The sequence below is a fragment of the Falco biarmicus genome, chromosome 6 (assembly GCF_023638135.1).
Source record: "Falco biarmicus isolate bFalBia1 chromosome 6, bFalBia1.pri, whole genome shotgun sequence".
NCBI lineage: Eukaryota > Metazoa > Chordata > Aves > Falconiformes > Falconidae > Falco > Falco biarmicus.
In genome coordinates this window covers 84,996,307-85,015,372 of record NC_079293.1, presented here as the reverse complement: position 1 = coordinate 85,015,372, position 19,066 = coordinate 84,996,307, and the positions used below count along the sequence as shown (strand labels likewise).

The 19,066-nt window shown below is 36.8% G+C and overlaps 1 protein-coding gene across 2 annotated transcripts; it reads right to left on the bottom strand.

Moving 5' to 3' along the window:
* Nucleotides 1–216: 216 nt before the first annotated feature.
* Nucleotides 217–18,946, bottom strand: EXO1 (exonuclease 1). Of its 2 annotated transcripts, none has more exons than XM_056344010.1 (14): nucleotides 18,923–18,946; nucleotides 18,249–18,422; nucleotides 15,921–16,040; nucleotides 14,889–15,012; nucleotides 13,976–14,113; nucleotides 13,496–13,708; nucleotides 12,045–12,232; nucleotides 11,079–11,175; nucleotides 10,259–10,475; nucleotides 9,021–9,267; nucleotides 7,359–7,845; nucleotides 6,747–6,848; nucleotides 2,394–2,587; nucleotides 217–548 (listed from the first exon to the last, which is right to left on the bottom strand). In XM_056344010.1, exons 2-14 carry the CDS (start codon nucleotides 18,407–18,409, stop codon nucleotides 410–412), a joined length of 2,427 nt encoding a protein of 808 aa, XP_056199985.1. In that variant the 5' UTR covers nucleotides 18,410–18,422; nucleotides 18,923–18,946; the 3' UTR covers nucleotides 217–409. The 2 variants fall into 2 exon arrangements, with proteins under 2 accessions (XP_056199985.1, XP_056199986.1); XM_056344011.1 differs by lacking the exon at nucleotides 18,923–18,946 and adding an exon at nucleotides 18,708–18,730.
* Nucleotides 18,947–19,066: the final 120 nt, after the last annotated feature.

Here is a 19,066-nt window from a genome sequence, read left to right as displayed (position 1 = left end):
TAGATTAGGCCCAAAGAGAAAGAAGGACAAGGCAAAAAAAATAAATCAACTATTAAAAATTAAGACACAAACCTGCTCTGCTGCTGTTGTGCAAAGGCAAAGCCATAGCTATTGTAGAAGTCTAGATTGCCTGTGACCTACATAAGGTGCCCAGGGGCAGCTGAAAAAGGTTTGGACAAAGGTTTGGCATGAGAACTTTGAATGAGAGAACACAGGTATCTAAAAGATTTTATTTCAGTCAGTATAGACCTGTACCTTTCTATTCAAGCTTTTATAAAAGATGATAAATCACTAGTCAGACTAAAATACATAGGTGGTTTTCAAAGCATCTTTTCTATATTGATGAAATATCCAGAAGGTAAGTTTTGACAACGATTAAAAATGCATCCCATTGTGCACAGCATGCAGTTCATTGGAATATAGCTCTCTGAACATGACTGTGTTCCAGATGATTAAAGATGTCTTCTGTTTCTGGAGTGAGCTGTATATTATCTTTGATTGGAGATAACGGATCTGACTTTTTACAAGAAGGAATTTTTTCATACTCTCTGCACAAAAAAACAAAGACAAAACAAACCCCAAGAATGTTATGATATTATATGTTTCTAATCACAGGCCTGTAAGAACACAAGGGTTAAAACAAAGCAAGACATCTCACCTAACTATCCCCTCACCTATAAATAAACCCAAGATAAAAATCTGTAATGGAAGGGTTTAATTTCGATTTCACTACAACTGCACAACTTCGCTAAATTGGTTTCAACTGTTCCAGTTATCCTGTGACAGAATGATAGCTATTAGCTTCATATTTGAAAGACCATATGTACCCCCATTCCACTCTGGATTGTACGTGCTTCATTAAACATCGAAGTCTTCCGAGTAACTAGTTTCATATATATCCCCCAAGTCTTGACATTAGAACAGATTAGTGTCCCACATGATTTATTTGCCATCAGACAATGTAATTCTCGAGACAAGGCTAATTTAGAAACATCTTAATATCTGAAAAAACCATAAACAATACTCAGAGCTAAGCGAGTCCTGGTAGTGAGAAAAAAAATTTTGTGAAATAAATGAAGAATCCCTTAAAAGCTAATATTAAAAGTACTTCACTTACATAAATAATATATACAAAAATATATATCCCCAGTATATACACAGAAGTTACAGTCCAGCCAAAACTGGATGAATAAAATGTGGATGTTGGGAGCTAACTCTTGCAATAATTAGCAGAGAAAAGTAACAGAGTGCCATCTAGGCTCACTCTGTTCTTTCTGCCTGTATTCTGATAAAACAAAATACATGAATTTTCTCCCTGTGAACAACCCTGGTCAGACATTCCCAAATAGGGATCAAGCAATACATACACAAGCACTTTCAATTCCTCTTTGAAACTGTCATTCTTAACCTGCATTGAGAGCATAATATAACTTGAGAAATGTTAATAGAGCAAGTAATATTTTTTAAATAGAAATCAGTTCTATATTTGTAATAACCTACTATAAGGCCCAAACTTACTAAAATTTATTCATCTGACTTAACACGTGCTTACCAGCCTCACATTTACTACTTAGTACAAAAAGAATATTTTTCTCCTACTCACATTTGGTTTCAGTTTTAAATAACTAGGTCTTATTTAAATAATAAATTTTAAGTTGAGGTTGCTACTTGGAGGCGGGAAAGCTTTGCCACCAGAAGTTTTTACCTGAGCCCATGGAAATAGTGTTAATTTAGAATATCTAGACTTTTGGGGGGGTGTTTATTTTTTCGTTTGGTTGTTTTTTTAATATCATTGTCCTTCAAGTTCAAACCTTGAAGATATTTGCAGAAATGTCAAGTTAGCCAAGTCATCTGCCCAAGGGAAAACAGCAGCATTTTATAATGCACAAAAATGTCTCTTGTAACCAGAGACTTCAGCGAACAGAAATATTCCATTAATTCGCCATCATCTTGAAAAGAGAACAGTTCTGACAGTCACCACAAAATGTGAGAGGCACCAAATTAAGTAGGAACAACCTTGTATTCAGTTAAGTGTGGCAACTTTTATGCAGCTTTTGCATTTAGACCAAGAAATGCCTTTTGGTATTTGACGTCAAACAATGATAATTTTCATCTAAATTATGTTAAACTAAATGCACTACTTCAGTAAATGTATTTTAGCAGAGAGGTTTTCCTAGTTAGAAAGAAAAAAAGTAATTGGAAGAGCATATTTACCACAAATCGTACTTCATGGTTATATCAAGCCTAGAAAATTAAAAATTCTATGTAGAAAATATCCATCTTAAGCTGTTATCTTTATTGAATTGTGTGGAGACATGTACAATCTGCTTTGAAATTTGTTTCTTTGGGAAAAAGGTATACATGGTACCAAGCACGGTGTTAAAGCAACTCACCTTTTAAACTGGAAGTTCTTGCGGAGTTCGCTAATGGCATCTTGCAGTCCCAGCTTATTTTCAGCATCGCAGTGATTTCTCTTCTGCACAGGTGACAGCTTCCTGCTTAATCCGCTTACCTTAGCTGGTATCAATGGCTTGAGCTTTGTTACAATATGTGACCCTATACAACTGGATTTACGTAAGCCAGGAACCTGTGAGATTTTAATATTACAGTACAAATGGTTAAAACAACAACCTGTACATAACAGATATTATGCTGCAAAGCTTATAATAAAGAAATAAAGTGCTTTACGTTATGGTGAGATAATGCAATCTGAATTGCCACAACAAGGTATATTTAGATAGCTTCACTAATCTAAAAAGTAGCATCTGGAATATAATTAGACATAATGCAGCTGTAAGGACTGGCAAACTGGTTTCCATAGGTATTTGTATTCTAAGAGAAGGCAAATACACATTTGTTTTGAATGCAGTTTTTAAAGTCATTGAATATTTATTTTCTCATCTGTTTATATGAGAGCACAACAAAAACTCTTTAATATCAACTTTCAGATTTTTAAGAGAAGCTACTCGGGTATCACTTTGTGATACTTAGATTTCACAAAAAATGGAGTCATAAGCAGAGCACAGATATCAGTATGTTTATTCCAAGGATCATCAGACCTCTAGCTGAACCAGTTTCAGTACTTGAAACTCAAACCTGCTGTTCTTGGCCAGAATCTCTCTCTCAAATGCAACCAGTCTTAAGTTTGACCACGTCAATTAAAAGAAAAATACATTACTTCATCATATAATTTATTCTAGCTCTTCACCACCCCTGTTATTAAAAAAAAAAAATGTGTGCCTCATTTTTAATTCACTTATCAGTTTCAAGCACTGAATCTGTTGGGTTTTTTTCATATTTACAAGTACATAAAACTCAAATTGACATGACCAAATTAATATAATTAGGTCAGTCAGTGTGACTTCTATACGTCACATTCTCATCCCTAACCACAGTCATTTGTATTTCTGTCATTTTTCTGGGGTCAATATCACGCTAACTGGCTGCCAGCTGTTCAGACTGCTATCACACTTCCTAATATGGATACAATGTTGTTAATTTTTACCTTCTCCAACTTCATGCACAAAAAGTAGTAAGTTTATCCTAACAGAAGAAAAACACTGAAGCCCAGTCTGCAAGATTTTTTCCTGCAAGTAGCCTAACACATTTCATAAACCAGAAGTTGTACCTATTGCTATTTAATCACTACAATTCTATTTTTCTATTTAATTCTGTACTACTTAATCAGTACAATTCCTGTTTGTACTATACGTGCATAATCGTAGCACAATAATACATGAAATGCACTTTTAAACAAAATTAAAACTTTCTTTGCCAAGTAAGTTCACTAGTGGCAAAAAGCCACAAATGCCCTATTCATATTTTCCATTACTTTTTTTTCTCTATTACATACACTTATCGCTTTCCCCAGTTTTGTGGGAAGCAGCAGTTCAGAAGCACTAGAATGTTTTACTATTTGAGCCATTCTGTCACTTTGTTGTAGAACATGAACTACTCGCAATGACCAGCTTTTAAGTGATCACTCACTTCTAGCCTGCTATATTAGCTTTTGTCTGTTATGAGGACCAAAACATAATTATCAAAATACCTGCAGAAGAGATGGTGACTGTCTACAGTTGTAAGAAGCTCTTATTTTACAGTTGGCTACTTAAGATTAGTTTAGGACACCTAGGAAATATAAGTATTACTTACAACCTATTTAGATAATGTTAAAATGAAGCATTTTACTTTAAATGAATAATCTTCCCTGTTTTGCTGGATCATCTTTAGAAGATGGCACAGCTCTGCCTACCTCAGGTGCCTCACTTAACTAATGCAAATAGCTCTTCCTCATCGAAGTATTTGCTATTGATCACCCAAGACTTTTATCTTGGTATAAAAGATATTGGCAACCTGTTCTTCAAAAAGAACTCTTACCTCTGTTCTTTCCAAAACGTGGCATTTTGTCATCTCCCTACCACACACACCACACACTTGTTATATAGTTTTTTATTGAAATGACATTGTTTCTACCCAAATAGACTAAGCAGGTCTCAGAATCACAAGTAAAACTTCGGGAAGAAAAGTTTCATCTTTTAGCCTACACTTTAAACAAGAATACTGGGAAGAATAAAAATAAAATCCTGGAACTCCCTGCTTTGTAGTGTTTTGCTGTTTATTTATTGCTTCAGCCATTTTGCAACATATGTGAAGTCACCCATAACCTATATTTCTTTGTGGTACTGAATTACAGAGTTATAACTTAACTAATCGCAAAGTAGGCAAAGCTGCACGTTGAACGCCCACTAAGAAACTTTAAAACCAGAGCAGATTGCTCGTTTATTTTGTCAAAATTAGCCTCTTTGCTGGGCTCATAGCAATTATGGAAAATAATTAGCAGTGAAAACCACAGCTAGCATCCTATCACAGGAAAAACTACAAGGTCCCTGAGGGCTCATTATAGGCCTCTGTTAGAGAAAAACTTCTATTCACTTTGATATTAGAATTGACTAACTAAGCACTTCGTATTTTGGATTAGAACTATTGTAAGAGTTGCAGCTTCCCCACATTGCCTCCCCCAATTATTAAATTTCTGTGCAGATCAGCTATGTTATTCAGCTTACCAAAATCAGAATAACTAGTGTTTGAAGTGATTGACTGCTTCTTTCCTAGATCTGGAACTCATTCTCTTCAGTATCTTTTACTGTATGTAACACCAGTAAAGATTTCTCTTGTTTTGCACTTGCAATAAGCAATCCTAAGGGAAAATTTAGCCAAAAGTGGTACTCTCTCTCTTTCCACCTCCTCCCTCTTCAATTCTGGCTACTTGTTCCAACAGTCTCATTGGTGCTACAACTCATGTGAGCCTGAGAATCTGTGTGGGCTTGAATTCCAATATGATCCTTTCGGTTATTGTTGACCTGGCTGAAAACTAACGTGACAGTTTTCCGGTCCAACTCATTGTAAGTATTACTACCAGCACATAAAGGAAGTAGGGGGAATGCAGGGCCAAGAAAATAAGTGACAGAAGCTCTCCTACTAGCCATTTGCTAGTAACTAACCCTACTGTTCTTACAGATTTTTCAGCAGATTCTTATTGTCTGAAGAACTCCAAGCATCCTGAAAATTCATTTTTATACAATGCTTATATTGTCTCAGTACTTCCGTTCTGTGTATCCCCAATATTTAATCTATTAATTCTCCCAATATACCTTTAGGGTGAGCAAAACAGTAAGTAAAACATATTAACTACATTCTTAAAAACAAAGTAATAAAATTCTCAAACCCAGGCTGATTTCGTTTTATTGCTCAGTTTTGCTCAGGAGAAGCAGGCAAAATGCTGATCTAATGAAAAAGCATCAGTTTTTATATTTGAGTCTTCTGAAATAAAAATGTTTGAATTCCAGCTTAAAACATCAGTTACTAACAATAACCACAAGATGCCACTATTACACAAAACACACGCCATTCTTGAACAGAGACGATTTTTACTGTGACTGCGAGAAAGAAGTTAGTAGGGGTGTACAAGAAAGGATGAAAGCATCTTCCTTTGACTCACTCATCTTTTGGCTAATTCTAGTGATAACACCTAAGGAGTTAGAACACTTTTAGCTGTTAAGATCTTAGAAGTTTTGTAAGCTAGGCCAACAGGCAAAGCTCTTAGAAATGTCAAAGACAAGGGACATAAGTCTAATCTTAGATGTCTAAGCAGCCACATACATCTATATACAGGTGCCCAGCCAACAGGAAAAGTAACTGAAATGCAGGCCCTGAAGGAAAACTGACTGTCCCTCCATACTGATTCATTAGTGTCTAAAAAAGCTTTTAACTAAAACAATTAAACAAGAACAGTTGACTAAAACCTTTCCAGATTTTGAAATCTGAACATGCTTTTTCTAGCCAAAGTGGAAGGAGACTGCTAAACTAGCAGATTTATTGACAAGCAATGAAATGATGTTGTATCTTGTGACTGTATCTCAATTATGAACATGACTACAATTCACGTCATAAACCCTGTATATTTAGCATGCCTGAAGAAAATCAGTTTTTTGCCATAGTGGGGCTTCCGATTTTATACTGAAGTGTTTAAAATGCCCAAATAAGTTGTAGCTGTGATATCACTTATAAGTGGCATGGTAATAGTTAATCTCAGCTCTGGTATAGATGACCAAGAATAAAGTTTTCTCTTGCCAGCATGTGCATTGCTCAAGACTCTCTCATTAAGAGTTCCAGAATGAACTAACAGAAAGCAAAAACTGATTTTCAGAGTTTAATAAAGCTTATAGTAAACTTAAAAGAATTCTTACCTTCGTCTTTATGACTGTATTTTTTCTGTCAGTTTGAACAGCAGAAAATACTGGAGACCGAGCACATTGATCATCAGCCAGTTTTAAACTGGAGTCAGATACCTTCATCAAGAGAAAATTCATTTGGTTTAAAACAGTTTGGGTTTCCCCTCCCCATGCATATTTTTATATCTACACATATATTCTTTATAAGGTATAAAGTTTTCAACAGTTCTAGGAACTTACACAAAAACCTGGGCTTATTTTCAGCAGGCAACACTAATGGTGCCACACGCATGCTTTCTGAAAGGACCTCTTCAGGGACTAACAAAAGCCGAGAACACCAACCAGTTTTGGGGTTTTGGTGCTTTTTTGTTTGGTTGATTTTGGTTTTTTATGACTCCCTGTAGTGATAGCAGTGAAAAGACTGAAGACAAACAAAACCCAGAGAACAGATTTGATTTACGCGAGTTAGCCATTCCATTCTACACAACTATGTTAAGCACTGACAAGTTTTGTTAGCACAACCTACATAATCTGTAGGGTATCACTTTGAAGAAAAGACTTCGCTGCCTGATTTCTTTTATAATTTAAAGTGAAAGCAAATGCTGAAACAGTGCCTAGTTTTCTTACTTCTCTATCTGAACTGTTGTTCAGTTGGACTTGCAGTGTTTCTGAAGACTCCAAACTGCATTCTGACGGCTCCCGAGACCTTTGAGACTCTGATGACTGTTCCAGTTCTGTTAAGGTGGAGGATTCTTCCTCTAATTTGCCACACACTGCCTCACTCTCCACTTGTACCCCATTACTCTGATCTTCCTGGGATACCACACAGTTGCTTCTCTGTTGGTGAAACTGCTGTGAACATACAGTATGAGATGGACCAGGATTTTCTGAATTATTTACAGGGCTGCTCAACCACTGAAAGCAGTTTTTCTGCATTTCTCCAGGAGGTGTAAAGACAGTCCTTGTTGATTTTTCAGTTTCTGAAAACTGAGAAACATCATCTGCTACATGTTTTACTTCCTGTTCCTGGCAATCCTGTTCAACATCTCGAATTACATCACGATCATCCTTCTCTGCTCTAACATCAAAGATAATTGCATCATTGAAGAAAAACCTAAAAAAAAAAAAGGTAAAGGCAAAGGAGAAGAAAGTTACTGCAATTAAGTATATAAACTTGAAAAAACAATAGTTGTCTCTGCCCATCAACTTTTTTTTGTTTTTAAGTGCACTTAGACACAAATTATTTTAACAATGGGCAAAGTCCTAGTCCCTCAGAGAGGCATTTAACTGGTAACAAAAAAAAAAAAAAAGAAAAAAGCATCTGTAAACACGTCATTCATTGACTGAAAAAATAACAAGGTTCTTCATCTGAGGAGAAACACCTAGGAATCTTATGAAATTTAAAAATATTCATGAATTATCACAAAGCTAAATAGTAGTTAAGCACCTCTTTTCAAGGAAGCTAGAACCCATCTAGTTCTTCCATGCTATAGCAGCAACTCCTAAGAGTAAGTGCAAGTCAGAGTGTTTTAAGAAACTGAGCATAACCTACCATCACTGAAAAACTCTTAATTTTTGATGCAACATAACAACTTTCAGCTCAGGAAGGCGTGCCTTAATGCTAAAGAACATCAGTTTGAAGACTGTTCTGTAAAATTATACTGCTCTAAAACATTCAAATTATTTTAGATAAAAATTACAAAGTAAGAGCCATAATTGTGATAACATTTTGTAAAACAAAATTCAAGTAGCTGTGGCCAAATGCCACCAAAAAGCCTACATAGCCAACAAAACACAGCCAAAAAAAACCCTAACAGACCTGAAGTCCCTCTTCTCAAAGTGCTGGTGCAGAGATAAGGAGCATCAGCTGAATAGGAGGGGATAAGAATAGATAGCTGTTGTACAGTATGCAACACATTCACTAACTGCTTACATACTTGGCACAAAGCAGCTACTTTTTTTTTTTTTTTTTTAAGAATTATCATATGGTCTTTACCTGGAAAGGAAATATGGCTAATTCCCAATTAATTTTAATACCCAGAAGCTAGACTGTATTGAATAGTCCTACAGTCTTCATTTCTGCAGTAAAAAATTTTACATTATTTAATCTATGTCACACATAGATATCATGCCTAGCACAAAGGGGTCTCCATCTCAGCTCAGGTGTATTAATACAGTTGCATAAAACAAGTCTGACATAACCTGAATACTAAAAATGAGAAAAATGCTATGTCAGCAACCAGGGCAGTGAATAGTTATTTTGCTACTTAGTATGTGACACAAGCATACCTGCTTCTTGTTCCTGGAACAACTACAGCATCCTTCTCCTTGTTTTTCCTTTGTAGAAAGGAAGCAAATTTATTTCTAACTCTGGGCAGGGAGTCAGAGCTTTGAGTGACAGAATCCCCTGAAGAATCAAGGCTTTGTATTGCTGAGACACTCTTCTGGGCTTGACTGTCATGATCACTTTCCTTCTTGACTTTTTTTGCTGTTGAAAATGAGTATTGGCTCAACAGATCTCCATCCGTGATTTCTTCTAAATATAAAGACAGTTTAAGCATCACTGTAGAAGCATGTTCTAGAATTAACCAGTTATGAGACTATTGAGCATTACATATTTATGCTCACAAACTTAATCTTAGTAAGGTCTGGTAGGAGCATTCTTGACATTACAGTTCAGAAGCCTTTAACAAAGTTGTTTTCTAGTACATAGCCTTAAAAGAAACTTTCTGTGAAAAGATAGATGGAGTGAAGGCAGAATAGCTGAAATGAAACGCGATGATTGTTTGGGTCTGTGTTTTGTCTTGTTTGGTTTTTTTTAAACCATTTGAAAGCAAAACTAGATTTGATTTAAAGGCAGGTTTCTAAACTAACTACAAATTTTGATGAAGCAGGGAGCAGGAAGACATCAGTAGTAACAGAGGCAAAAAAAGAGCCTTAGTAGCATAATCAGAAAAGGAAGTAAAAGAGCATAGTACCCTGTCTATTACAAGCCCACGGTTTATTTCAACACATGTAACTTAATGGTGTAGAAGACAAGATAGCATAGATTTACTACAAAAAGTGAGAAAGTTGGAGTAAAGAATACCTATACAGGGCAGGGGATACAGGCAGCACTGTGTTAGAAGATTACAGAATACATTCTTAAATCTTCTGTTTAGCCAAATACTGGCTCTAAGAAAAACAGGCTATTTTCATTTCTTCACAAGCCATTATAAGATGGAAATGAAAACCACATATATCTAAAAATATACCAGATGGTATTAAATATGTCAACTTAAAATGGAAAACAACAAAGTTTTCTAGAAATTAAAGACAGTTAAAATAACTCCTGCTGAAAGTTTACTGCCATCTTTAATCATTATGTATGTTTTAATATTATGGCTTGTTAGGCTTGTAACTTTTTGAAACAGAATACAATCAGAGTCAGGCCTCTGAAACCTCATGCCATCAAGTCCAAGACAAAAATAATTTCTTTCCCCGCGGCCTTCTATGTTATTTATATACTTATTTTAATAAAAACATACCACTCCTCAGCCTTTTTGCCAAGAGCTCTTTGCCTGGAAGTTTTAGCCCTTTCACACTAATTATCTTCTCCATGCCTTTGGTTGTTGGTTTCTCTAGCAAATGTATTTTATGAGGAACGGTATCTGCATTACAGCCAAACTTGTAGTCTCTGCTCCAAATGCTATTTACATGATTAGCACATCTGTCATTCCAGCCACTACTTCTCTGCTGCACAGACTAAAAAAAAAAATTATTAAAAAACAAGGCATAGGTTTGTAGTTTTGTTTTCTATATATCATTTCCTGATTTAGCATATAAGGACATTTTGACATTTGCACAACTAGTGACATACTCTACACAAACATTTTATTTCGTATTCCCACATTTTTCATGCTTTTTATACAAATTATTTTCTTTTTGCACTGCCATGACATCCCCATATGGTGCAAGTGACTAACAACTCATCTCAAACAAAATTCAAAGTTTTAATTTTATATCTACTCTGAAAACTTCATTTGGGAAAATACTTTCTTCAGAGTTACATACTTGGAAGAATCCAAGTCTCTGAGAATTTTATTTTTAAATCAGTTACTTCTGTCAATAGTATTAAGGACTTATCAAAAAAGTCTGAAAGTAAAACAGACAAAGTCAGATGTCATGAAAGTAAGATTTTACCTGTACAAGGAATGAGAAATATGTGCATAGGAACATATAGTTTCTATTATAGCAGTGTATCTTTCACTGCCAAGTCAGTTGTGGATAACATTCAATCATGTTTCTCCATGAACGTGCAGACCCACATCAAAACCTTAATACATAACTTCAGAACAAAGCCGTTACCTGTGCAGTGTCAGGGTTATAATTATCAATTTGTTCCATTGTATCAATATCAATGTTGCCAACGGCAATCTGAAAAGCAGTATCATCACCAAAATGTCTGTTTCCATCATATTAAAGGAAAATATCTGAATATTGCATTAAATCTCAAGCACTGTAGCATGAAAGTTAGACTAGCTGTTTCCCATTTTGCTAAAAAGCATTGTTAGAATATCAACTAAAAGCATTAATACTACTACTCACGGCTCAATCTGATTCAACAGCAATTGTAATAGATCTGCAGTGCTTGGCAAATAACAAAAGTCAAAAGGAAAACTGTCAATCAGCAGCAGGAAAGTTACCATCTTTCTCCTTCCTAATTTCAGAAATGCCAGAGATTAGGTGGCTTGAGGAACATACAAATCTAGTAACTACTTCAGCAGTCCCCCTTCTCTTCATTTTCCTGATCTTCCGTGCTGAGTTTATGCTGCATGAGTGCAACAAAATGCTACTTCATATATTCTATAGGAAGACACATCCAGTAAAACAGGATGTGCTTAGATTAGGGAGTGAGTAAAACACAGATTGCAAGAATTAAAATAGCAGAGATAACACACTTAACACAGGCAGAAACTAAAAGACTGTCATAAAGTGATTAAAAAAGGTTAAATGTAGCCTGTATTTAATGAGTTGTTTTCTATAAAAAACTCAAAACAAAAACACCAAAGAGCAGCAGTAACTTCTGCTTAAAACACTGTATCAATGATAGGTCACTCTGTTACCCCCTGCAGTTTTTAAAATTAAAATCAGAGCAAAAGAAAAGAAGTAAACCCCCAACTTCCTAAGATTGCAACAAAGCCAGGCTGTAGTCAACTGCTGACATACAATGAAAAAAACCCGTAAAGTACACCACAGACACAATGAAAAGTATAAGACACCACATCTGCTCATCCTTCTTTCCTCACTCTGCTGTTTCAACACAAAGGATACCGTCCTGCATAAATTAGCGTTTCTGGATCAATATCATCCCCATATGGATTCAGAGGAACTAATTTTCTGTTGACAGGATCAAAAACTAGCTGATAAAGGAACGTATTATTGGCTCGCATAAAACCCTGTATGTATTCTTCTGGTACTGTTATATTCATCTTCAAGTATTGCCCCATTTTCTTAATAACCTGTAAAAAAAAAAATGCTGGTCTGTTTCATTTAAACACATTACACAAAAGGTTAAATACATTTCAAAATGTCTTGACTTGTAATTAAATGAAGTATGTATCCTGTTACAAAAGGCAGATTCAACTTCAACAGGGAAAGGAAAGAGGAAAAAGTGTTGTACATTATTTTCCCACTCTCAAGTTACTTGCAATCACATGAATAACAGCATTTAACTCTCTTGTCCAATAAATAAATAGAAAATTGCAGTGACAAATTACATGACAAATTAAGTGAAAAGCTTTTTAAATTATTAAATACTAGCATTTTGCTCAAAAAGAGATATTTTTAAAAGTAAATAATGATTTGTATGGAAAAAGTTCAAAATTCTCCTTTTACTTCCAACAAAAGGCAACCAAACTAGTGCTTCAATGCCTGCTTTACACAATACAAAATATTTTAAACTCAAAACTGTAGTTCTTTGAGTACAGCCTGTGAGAGAGAAAAAAAGGCTAAAGCATAAAAGTAACTTAAAGAAGATACAGTAAGTTAGAGTGCATATTTAAACACTTTTCTGGATTAGATTTACATGCCTCCAGGACAGCTATGTAAGATATTTTTCTTAATAGCTCTTAAAAATCTCTCTTCCTCCTTACTATCTACACAGAAGTTATTCCTACTCTCTTAGTCTCTGTATTTCCTAATACTAGATTTGTTTTCATTTCATACATTGGATAGGAAAAAAACCCCCAACACCAAGCTTACCTTATTTCTTTTTTTTTGCACCATATGAAACTTTTCTTCCATAATGTTTTTACTATATAAATATCTGTATCCATATGTAATTAAATGAAAATGGGAATCAAATAATATTCCCAATCCCTGCCCATTCCACACACAGATAAAAGCACCCTTATGCTAAAGTAACAGTTCAATTAACAGTTCTAATAATGATCTGCAAAAACAGAAGAAAGAACAGGTAATAAGGGGGGGTGGAAATATTCAGAACATTACAAAAATTTAATTATCTCCTCAAATAGAATACGCCCTTGAAGGATAAGAACAATTAAGTTAACTTTGGCGTATTTCATTAAATATATAATAGATTCATCACTTTAGTAAGTTTAGCTCAGCATCCTTCGAAAGCACAGGTAAAAAAAAATACTTCTTTTCGCATTCTCCTCAAAATGGAGAAAGTCAAGAACCCCTCTTATTTTGAATTCAGTGTTCATTTCCTGTGTACTGCTATAGGTTCCCAGAACAACACAAAGCAAAACCAACTTCACCTTTGTAATATCTGGATTGTTGGCTAATTTTAGTAACTTGCATGCTTTGCCTAACCCAATTCCATGAATTGATGGGAGGTAGTCACAACCAGAAAGAATACACATGTAGCGGAATTTCTCTTCTGTAAATACGTTTCCAAGCTGCTTGCAATTTCCTAGTCGAGCTTGATCGATTTCTAGTCCATTTCCAAACTTGTCAATTTTCAGAAACACCTGAAATTAAGAGGAATTGAAAACAATATATATATATTCACTCATATAAACTATATATAAATATATAATATATATTTATATTCACTCATATAAACTAGCTTGTGGCACTTGGTAGAGACAGCAGAGGCTAAGTGCTATTCTCATCTCTTCCATATCCCCAATTTACTGTAGAATAGTAAATCCATATATCAAACATATTTGGCGACTTCAAACTCTGCTTTTAAGATATCAGTGAGAGGTAAAGGCTATTAGTATTCTCTTCCATACCTTTTTACACCCAAAAGCTAGAAGATCAGAGTCTTCTGTAATTATGGCTTGAACCATGCCACTCTTATTAAGATAAGCCAACTGAGCATCAGCTTCATACGGAGCAACAATACAATCAACTCCCCGGGCTCGAGCAGCCTATATATAAACAAGAAGCATACAAGTACTTTGCATCAATTTTCAGTAATTACCTTAAGATATCTGAAAGCATAAGAACATCTACCTTAAACTAAAACCGCAATCTTTTTAAACAATACACGCATCACCCTCAAAGCCTGGTATTTAGTATTCAAAACTGAAATTTCGAGTAGCTTAAACCTACAACGACAAGTTTACAAATCCAACCTTTCCTGTGTGGCCTGTAATACTATGCTTACTGGCACCTGACCACAGGCACCAGCTTCAAACTCATGCAAGTTATATTCTGGACCAAGGAAAACAGCACTGAAACAAATGTAATACTATTTTGATAAAGATCCTATGGTTGCAGTGGAAGGATGGCAAAAATCTACTGAAAAGGTTTTTAAGCAGCCAAAATTTTTTCTGTTGTCTATTCTCAGGAACTAACTGGGAGGGAAAAAATAAAAAGAATAGTTGTGTTTAGTCTTTGTGCAGAAAAATGAGAACAGTTGGTATTATCAAAGTCAGTTCATAGCAGTAGGAAGAGATGTATTTCTATTGACATATCATCATTGTTTATGCAACTGGACATAATAAACTTGAGTGAAGTTAAAGTTTGTTAATTGCGCCTAACAATCCAATGTACGCAGGGCAATTAAAGGCTAAGGGGGAAATATTTTTCTTGCTTACATAGAAGAGGTAGTGAGGGAACCATATGAAGCAGGAGTAAGACATGCTACCTACTGCACAGATTTTTTACAAACTGTTGCTATCAACAGCACTGACAACTTACTTTAATAACTTCATGAGCCATAAAATGGGTAACATTTATACTGCGCCCAAAACACTCCCTAGCTTCCGACAGTCTCCCTTCCTGCAACAATTGTTTGCCCTTCAGAAGACTGGCTTGACGCTTCCTGAAAGAAAAATATCCACCAATCAGGTTATTTTTCACTTAAAAGAACAAGTAGCAGAAAGGGCTATGAAAGATAGGTAGAAAAAGGGGGGCGGGGGGGGGGGAGGGGGATGTTTTGCAGATAAACCCTTCCCAAATCTGTCCTACTACATAACTTTTTAAAACATTAGAATAACAAAGTCATTTTATTGACAAGGATGATTAGATTGGCATATTGAAATTTATATTGTTTTCTCAGAAAACAGCAACAACTCAGGAACTGAAATCAGCAGTGTAAAAGAGATGCACCCACTCTCAGGTGGCAGTAAAAAAGATTTAATAGAATTTGGGAGTATCTGACATAAGATACTTATTGGTTTAGAGGACAGATGGTATCATTTACTTCAAGTATTGGAAATTGTTTTCTCCACACTGAAGGAATCAGATGTCCCATGAGAATTTATAAATAAAAGCCACTAAAAAACCCCACCCGCTTCAGTGAGAAGTCCCATTATATAAGGACCCGACTCCTAGACTGAAAAGGTTTATCTGAGTATTTGTAGAGAAAGATGAAGAAGGTGGTGTTATTTTTAAATACAATTATATTGGGAAGAAATATTTTTGTCCCGAGATCACAAGAGTGGGTAAACTAAAAGACTTTAATACATTACAGGAACTAACGTTGAGGTTTACTTCCTTCCTTTATAAAAGTGCTTTCATTTATGAAATGCATTTCTATTTTTGGAATAAAACCTCTAAGAAGAGGTTTGTATGATTTTGAAATGTAAATTAAGTGAAATAGTACTACATTGCAGGAAAGTTTACCAGAGATTACTACTTAGCTGAAGTTCAAGGTTTTTCAATTTTGAAAATAAATTGTAGCATTAAAGATACCGTTTTGATTGCAAATCAATACATTTCAGTACTCACTCTCGTCGGGCCTTTTCCACTTCCTTCTTTGAAGGTAGGGTGCATCCATCAAACACCAAAATAGGTTTAATTCCAAATGAGAGGAGCATATCAACAAGTTTCATACAGAAAGCCACATAACTGCATCAACAGTAACAAAAGTAAGAAAAGAAAGATAAACTTTATTGTTAAGTAAAAGTCTACTGCATATTTTCTGTTTGCAGGAAAGGAGAGCTGTAAGTTTAGGGCTAACTATTGTTCAAGGAACTTCATAGGCCAAGTATTTCCCCAGGACCACAAACGAGTAAAAACACTTCCATGCTTTGTTTTTTGGCGGTTTTTTTTTTGTTTGTTTGGGGTTTTTTGGTTTGGTTTTTTTTTTTTAATTATAAACGCTCCATCTCCCAACTCAGAACTGGGCTGACTGCTTCCTACTCCTACACAAAATGAAATTAGAACTCAAGTACAATTCTGTTGGATCCTAATGTAGAAAATCAAACACTGCCAAAAACTTTGCAACTTAAAACATGGATCTTCTTTTTAGTTTCAGCAACTCAATTCACAATGGCCAGGGAAACAGGAGGCAAATGAGCACAGTACGTTGTCTTTCCCCAAAGCCTTGTGAAAGGCAGACTAAATTAACTTTTATAGAATGGGAGGAGTGATAGGATACTAAAACTTTGTGTAGCTATCCACTCTTCTCTCCAGATGGTGGGTACATGCTATGGAGATGGGCAAACCTCTTCCCATACTAAAAATACAGGCACAGTACTGAAAATATTCCGAAAGACAGGACAGTTGCTCAGATTTTACTAACAGTGAAGACGATGCATGGTCCAGGAGCCAATCCTCCACTGCCTTCCAAGCCTGACCCTTAGCAAAATATTTGTAGGGAATTCAAGACTTTGTGTATTCCATCAGACCTCTTATATCGTTACCTGTTTCTACAGATCCATATGAGATCATTTCAGCAGCAGCTCAGAACTAAAATCTAATAGCTGATGTAAACATCAAGTGCGTTACAATAACACTCAATGGGGGGAAAAAAAAATCAAATTTGTTTAAGGACGCTGCTTAAAACAGCAAGAGCAACCTTTCCAGCAGGGAACAGGGAGGGGATGGAGAGTGGGACTTACAAGCCCTCAGAATCTAAGGATATGTGCACTGAAGCAATTGGCTTTAGAGCTACAAAACAAACTGAAAAATAACTATGATTTTTGAAAGACAGGATTGCACCTATATAATACCTCAGTTCAGATAAATTTTAAAGCGTGAAAGGACTCTCTACTATAGGTAAAGCTCTCGTCTAAGATCAGCAATAATACATTCATAGAAACAAGATCTGGTCATAAAATAGTCATGTAGTTAAATTCAAATATTTCCAAGTTTCCTATGACTATTAATGTATCTCCTGCCAGTCAATTTCTTTCTCAACTGAAGTGTATCCTAGTCTCAGGATTCTGAAGGATCTCTACTATCTTCAAAAGCAGGTAGCAGGGTTGGATGAAATGCTACCATTCTTCGTATCAACAGAAGCCGGAGTTAGAAGACTAATTCATTTGCAAACCACTAACTCTCCTCAAATCAAACATTTAATCAAAATTTCATAAGTGAAGTTTTATCTTGACTAATCAGTGCAGCTTTATTTCTGAAAAGATAAAGATTAATCTTCATCTAAGCCTATAGTCAAACTTAAGAAAAAAAAAAGTTCAACCCGGTATTTCAGATGGGTAAGAACTTCTGCAAGTCTAATCTAAGCTCCAAAGCTGAACTTGAAATATGACCAAAATTTCTGTTAATTTCCTTCCTTAGAAATATAACTAAGTGAAAAATCCATGTTATTTAAAAAGCTAGTCTTACAAAGAATAGTATGTTAAGAAAAAAAATTCTACACCTTATTCAGAGCACAACATATCTATTGGAATTCCTCGGTATCATTACAACTTTTGTCACAGCAGTATTTATAAAGTACCACTTCTTACAAGTAAGGGTCCTGAAAATAGTATTAAATGCGAAGCATGAGTAGCATCGATAGAATCTCATCAGATTATATCATAACTGAAAGCAAGAAATGCTGGAAAAAACCTAACTCACTTAACTGTTGGTGTTTTAATGGAAAATATTTTACAGTTTGTTCTTCCATGACATACTTCTAATGTTTATTTTGCACAGTTGGAAAGCTATTTACTTACAGCCAACATTTTCATTTCCATAAAAAATTCAACCGGGACTGAGAATTTGGAAGCAACAGTAAGAAGTACAACTCCTGTAACTAGTCTTTAGTTTAAGAGGCATCAAGCTATGAAATGTTGGGTTCATAAGAGGGCCGAGACCGAAAGAAGGACTTACAGATCTGTCGGCTCTCCTCGGGCCAGCTTTTCAGCACACGTATAGGCGCCCTTGTGCAGCCAGCAGTAGGTGTCCACCGCTACCGCCTGCCCTTTGTATTTCTTCACGTGAGCAGGCTCAGCAGCCTCCTTGATGAACTGGAGCAGGCCCTGGATCCCCATGGTGCGGCTTAAACTGCAGTGGGGAAAGCGAAAAGCGTGGGCACGGAAGAGGTGGAGGAGCCTCAGGTCAGGCTGCAGGCGGGGCGCTGGGCTGAAGCGGGGACATGGGGGGCGCCCCCACTTTCCGCCGGCCGTGACCGCGGGCCGCCTCTCCCCTGCTCCCCTCAGGGGCCCGCAGCGACCCCCCTCCCCCCCTCAGGGGCCCGCAGCGACGCCCCACCTCCCCACCCCCATTCCCATCCCCCGTTCCCCTCAGGGGCCCTCAGCGATGCCCCCCGCGCCACACCGCGACCTGTACCCGCCCGGGGGAGAAGGGGTCTCCGGCAGCTCTCCCAGCTCGGGGCCGCCTCCCACATGGCGCCGCCGGCCCCTCTCCCTCAACGCGGGCCATCGCCCGGAGAAGAGAGTGAGAGAGGCGGGCTGGGGGAACACGGTCACCAACAGCCGCAGCGCGCTGGGCAGCCCGTACCTCGCTGGGGGAGCGACGAGAGGCCCGACCCGGCCCGGCCCGACTCGGCTCCGCTCGGCTCAACCGCGGCACGCGGCAGCCGCTCAGGGTTTTCAAGCAGCGCGCGCTCAGGGCACTGGCTCCGCCCCGGCGGGGGACTACAAGTCCCAGCATGCTCCGCGCGGGCGGGCAGGCAGCCCGCTAGGGCG

What these genes read in the sequence shown, in the direction of transcription:
- EXO1 (XM_056344010.1), bottom strand. Translation starts at nt 18,409, where the DNA reads ATGGGGATCCAGGGCCTGCTCCAGTTCATCAAGGAGGCTGCTGAGCCT. An exon ending in CGAGGAGAGCCGACAGATCT is followed by an intron (nt 16,041 to 18,248) that starts GTAAGTCCTTCT and finishes CTGTTGATGCAG; the next exon opens with TTATGTGGCTTTCTGTATGA. An exon ending in GTGGAAAAGGCCCGACGAGA is followed by an intron (nt 15,013 to 15,920) that starts GTGAGTACTGAA and finishes TTTTTCTTTCAG; the next exon opens with GAAGCGTCAAGCCAGTCTTC.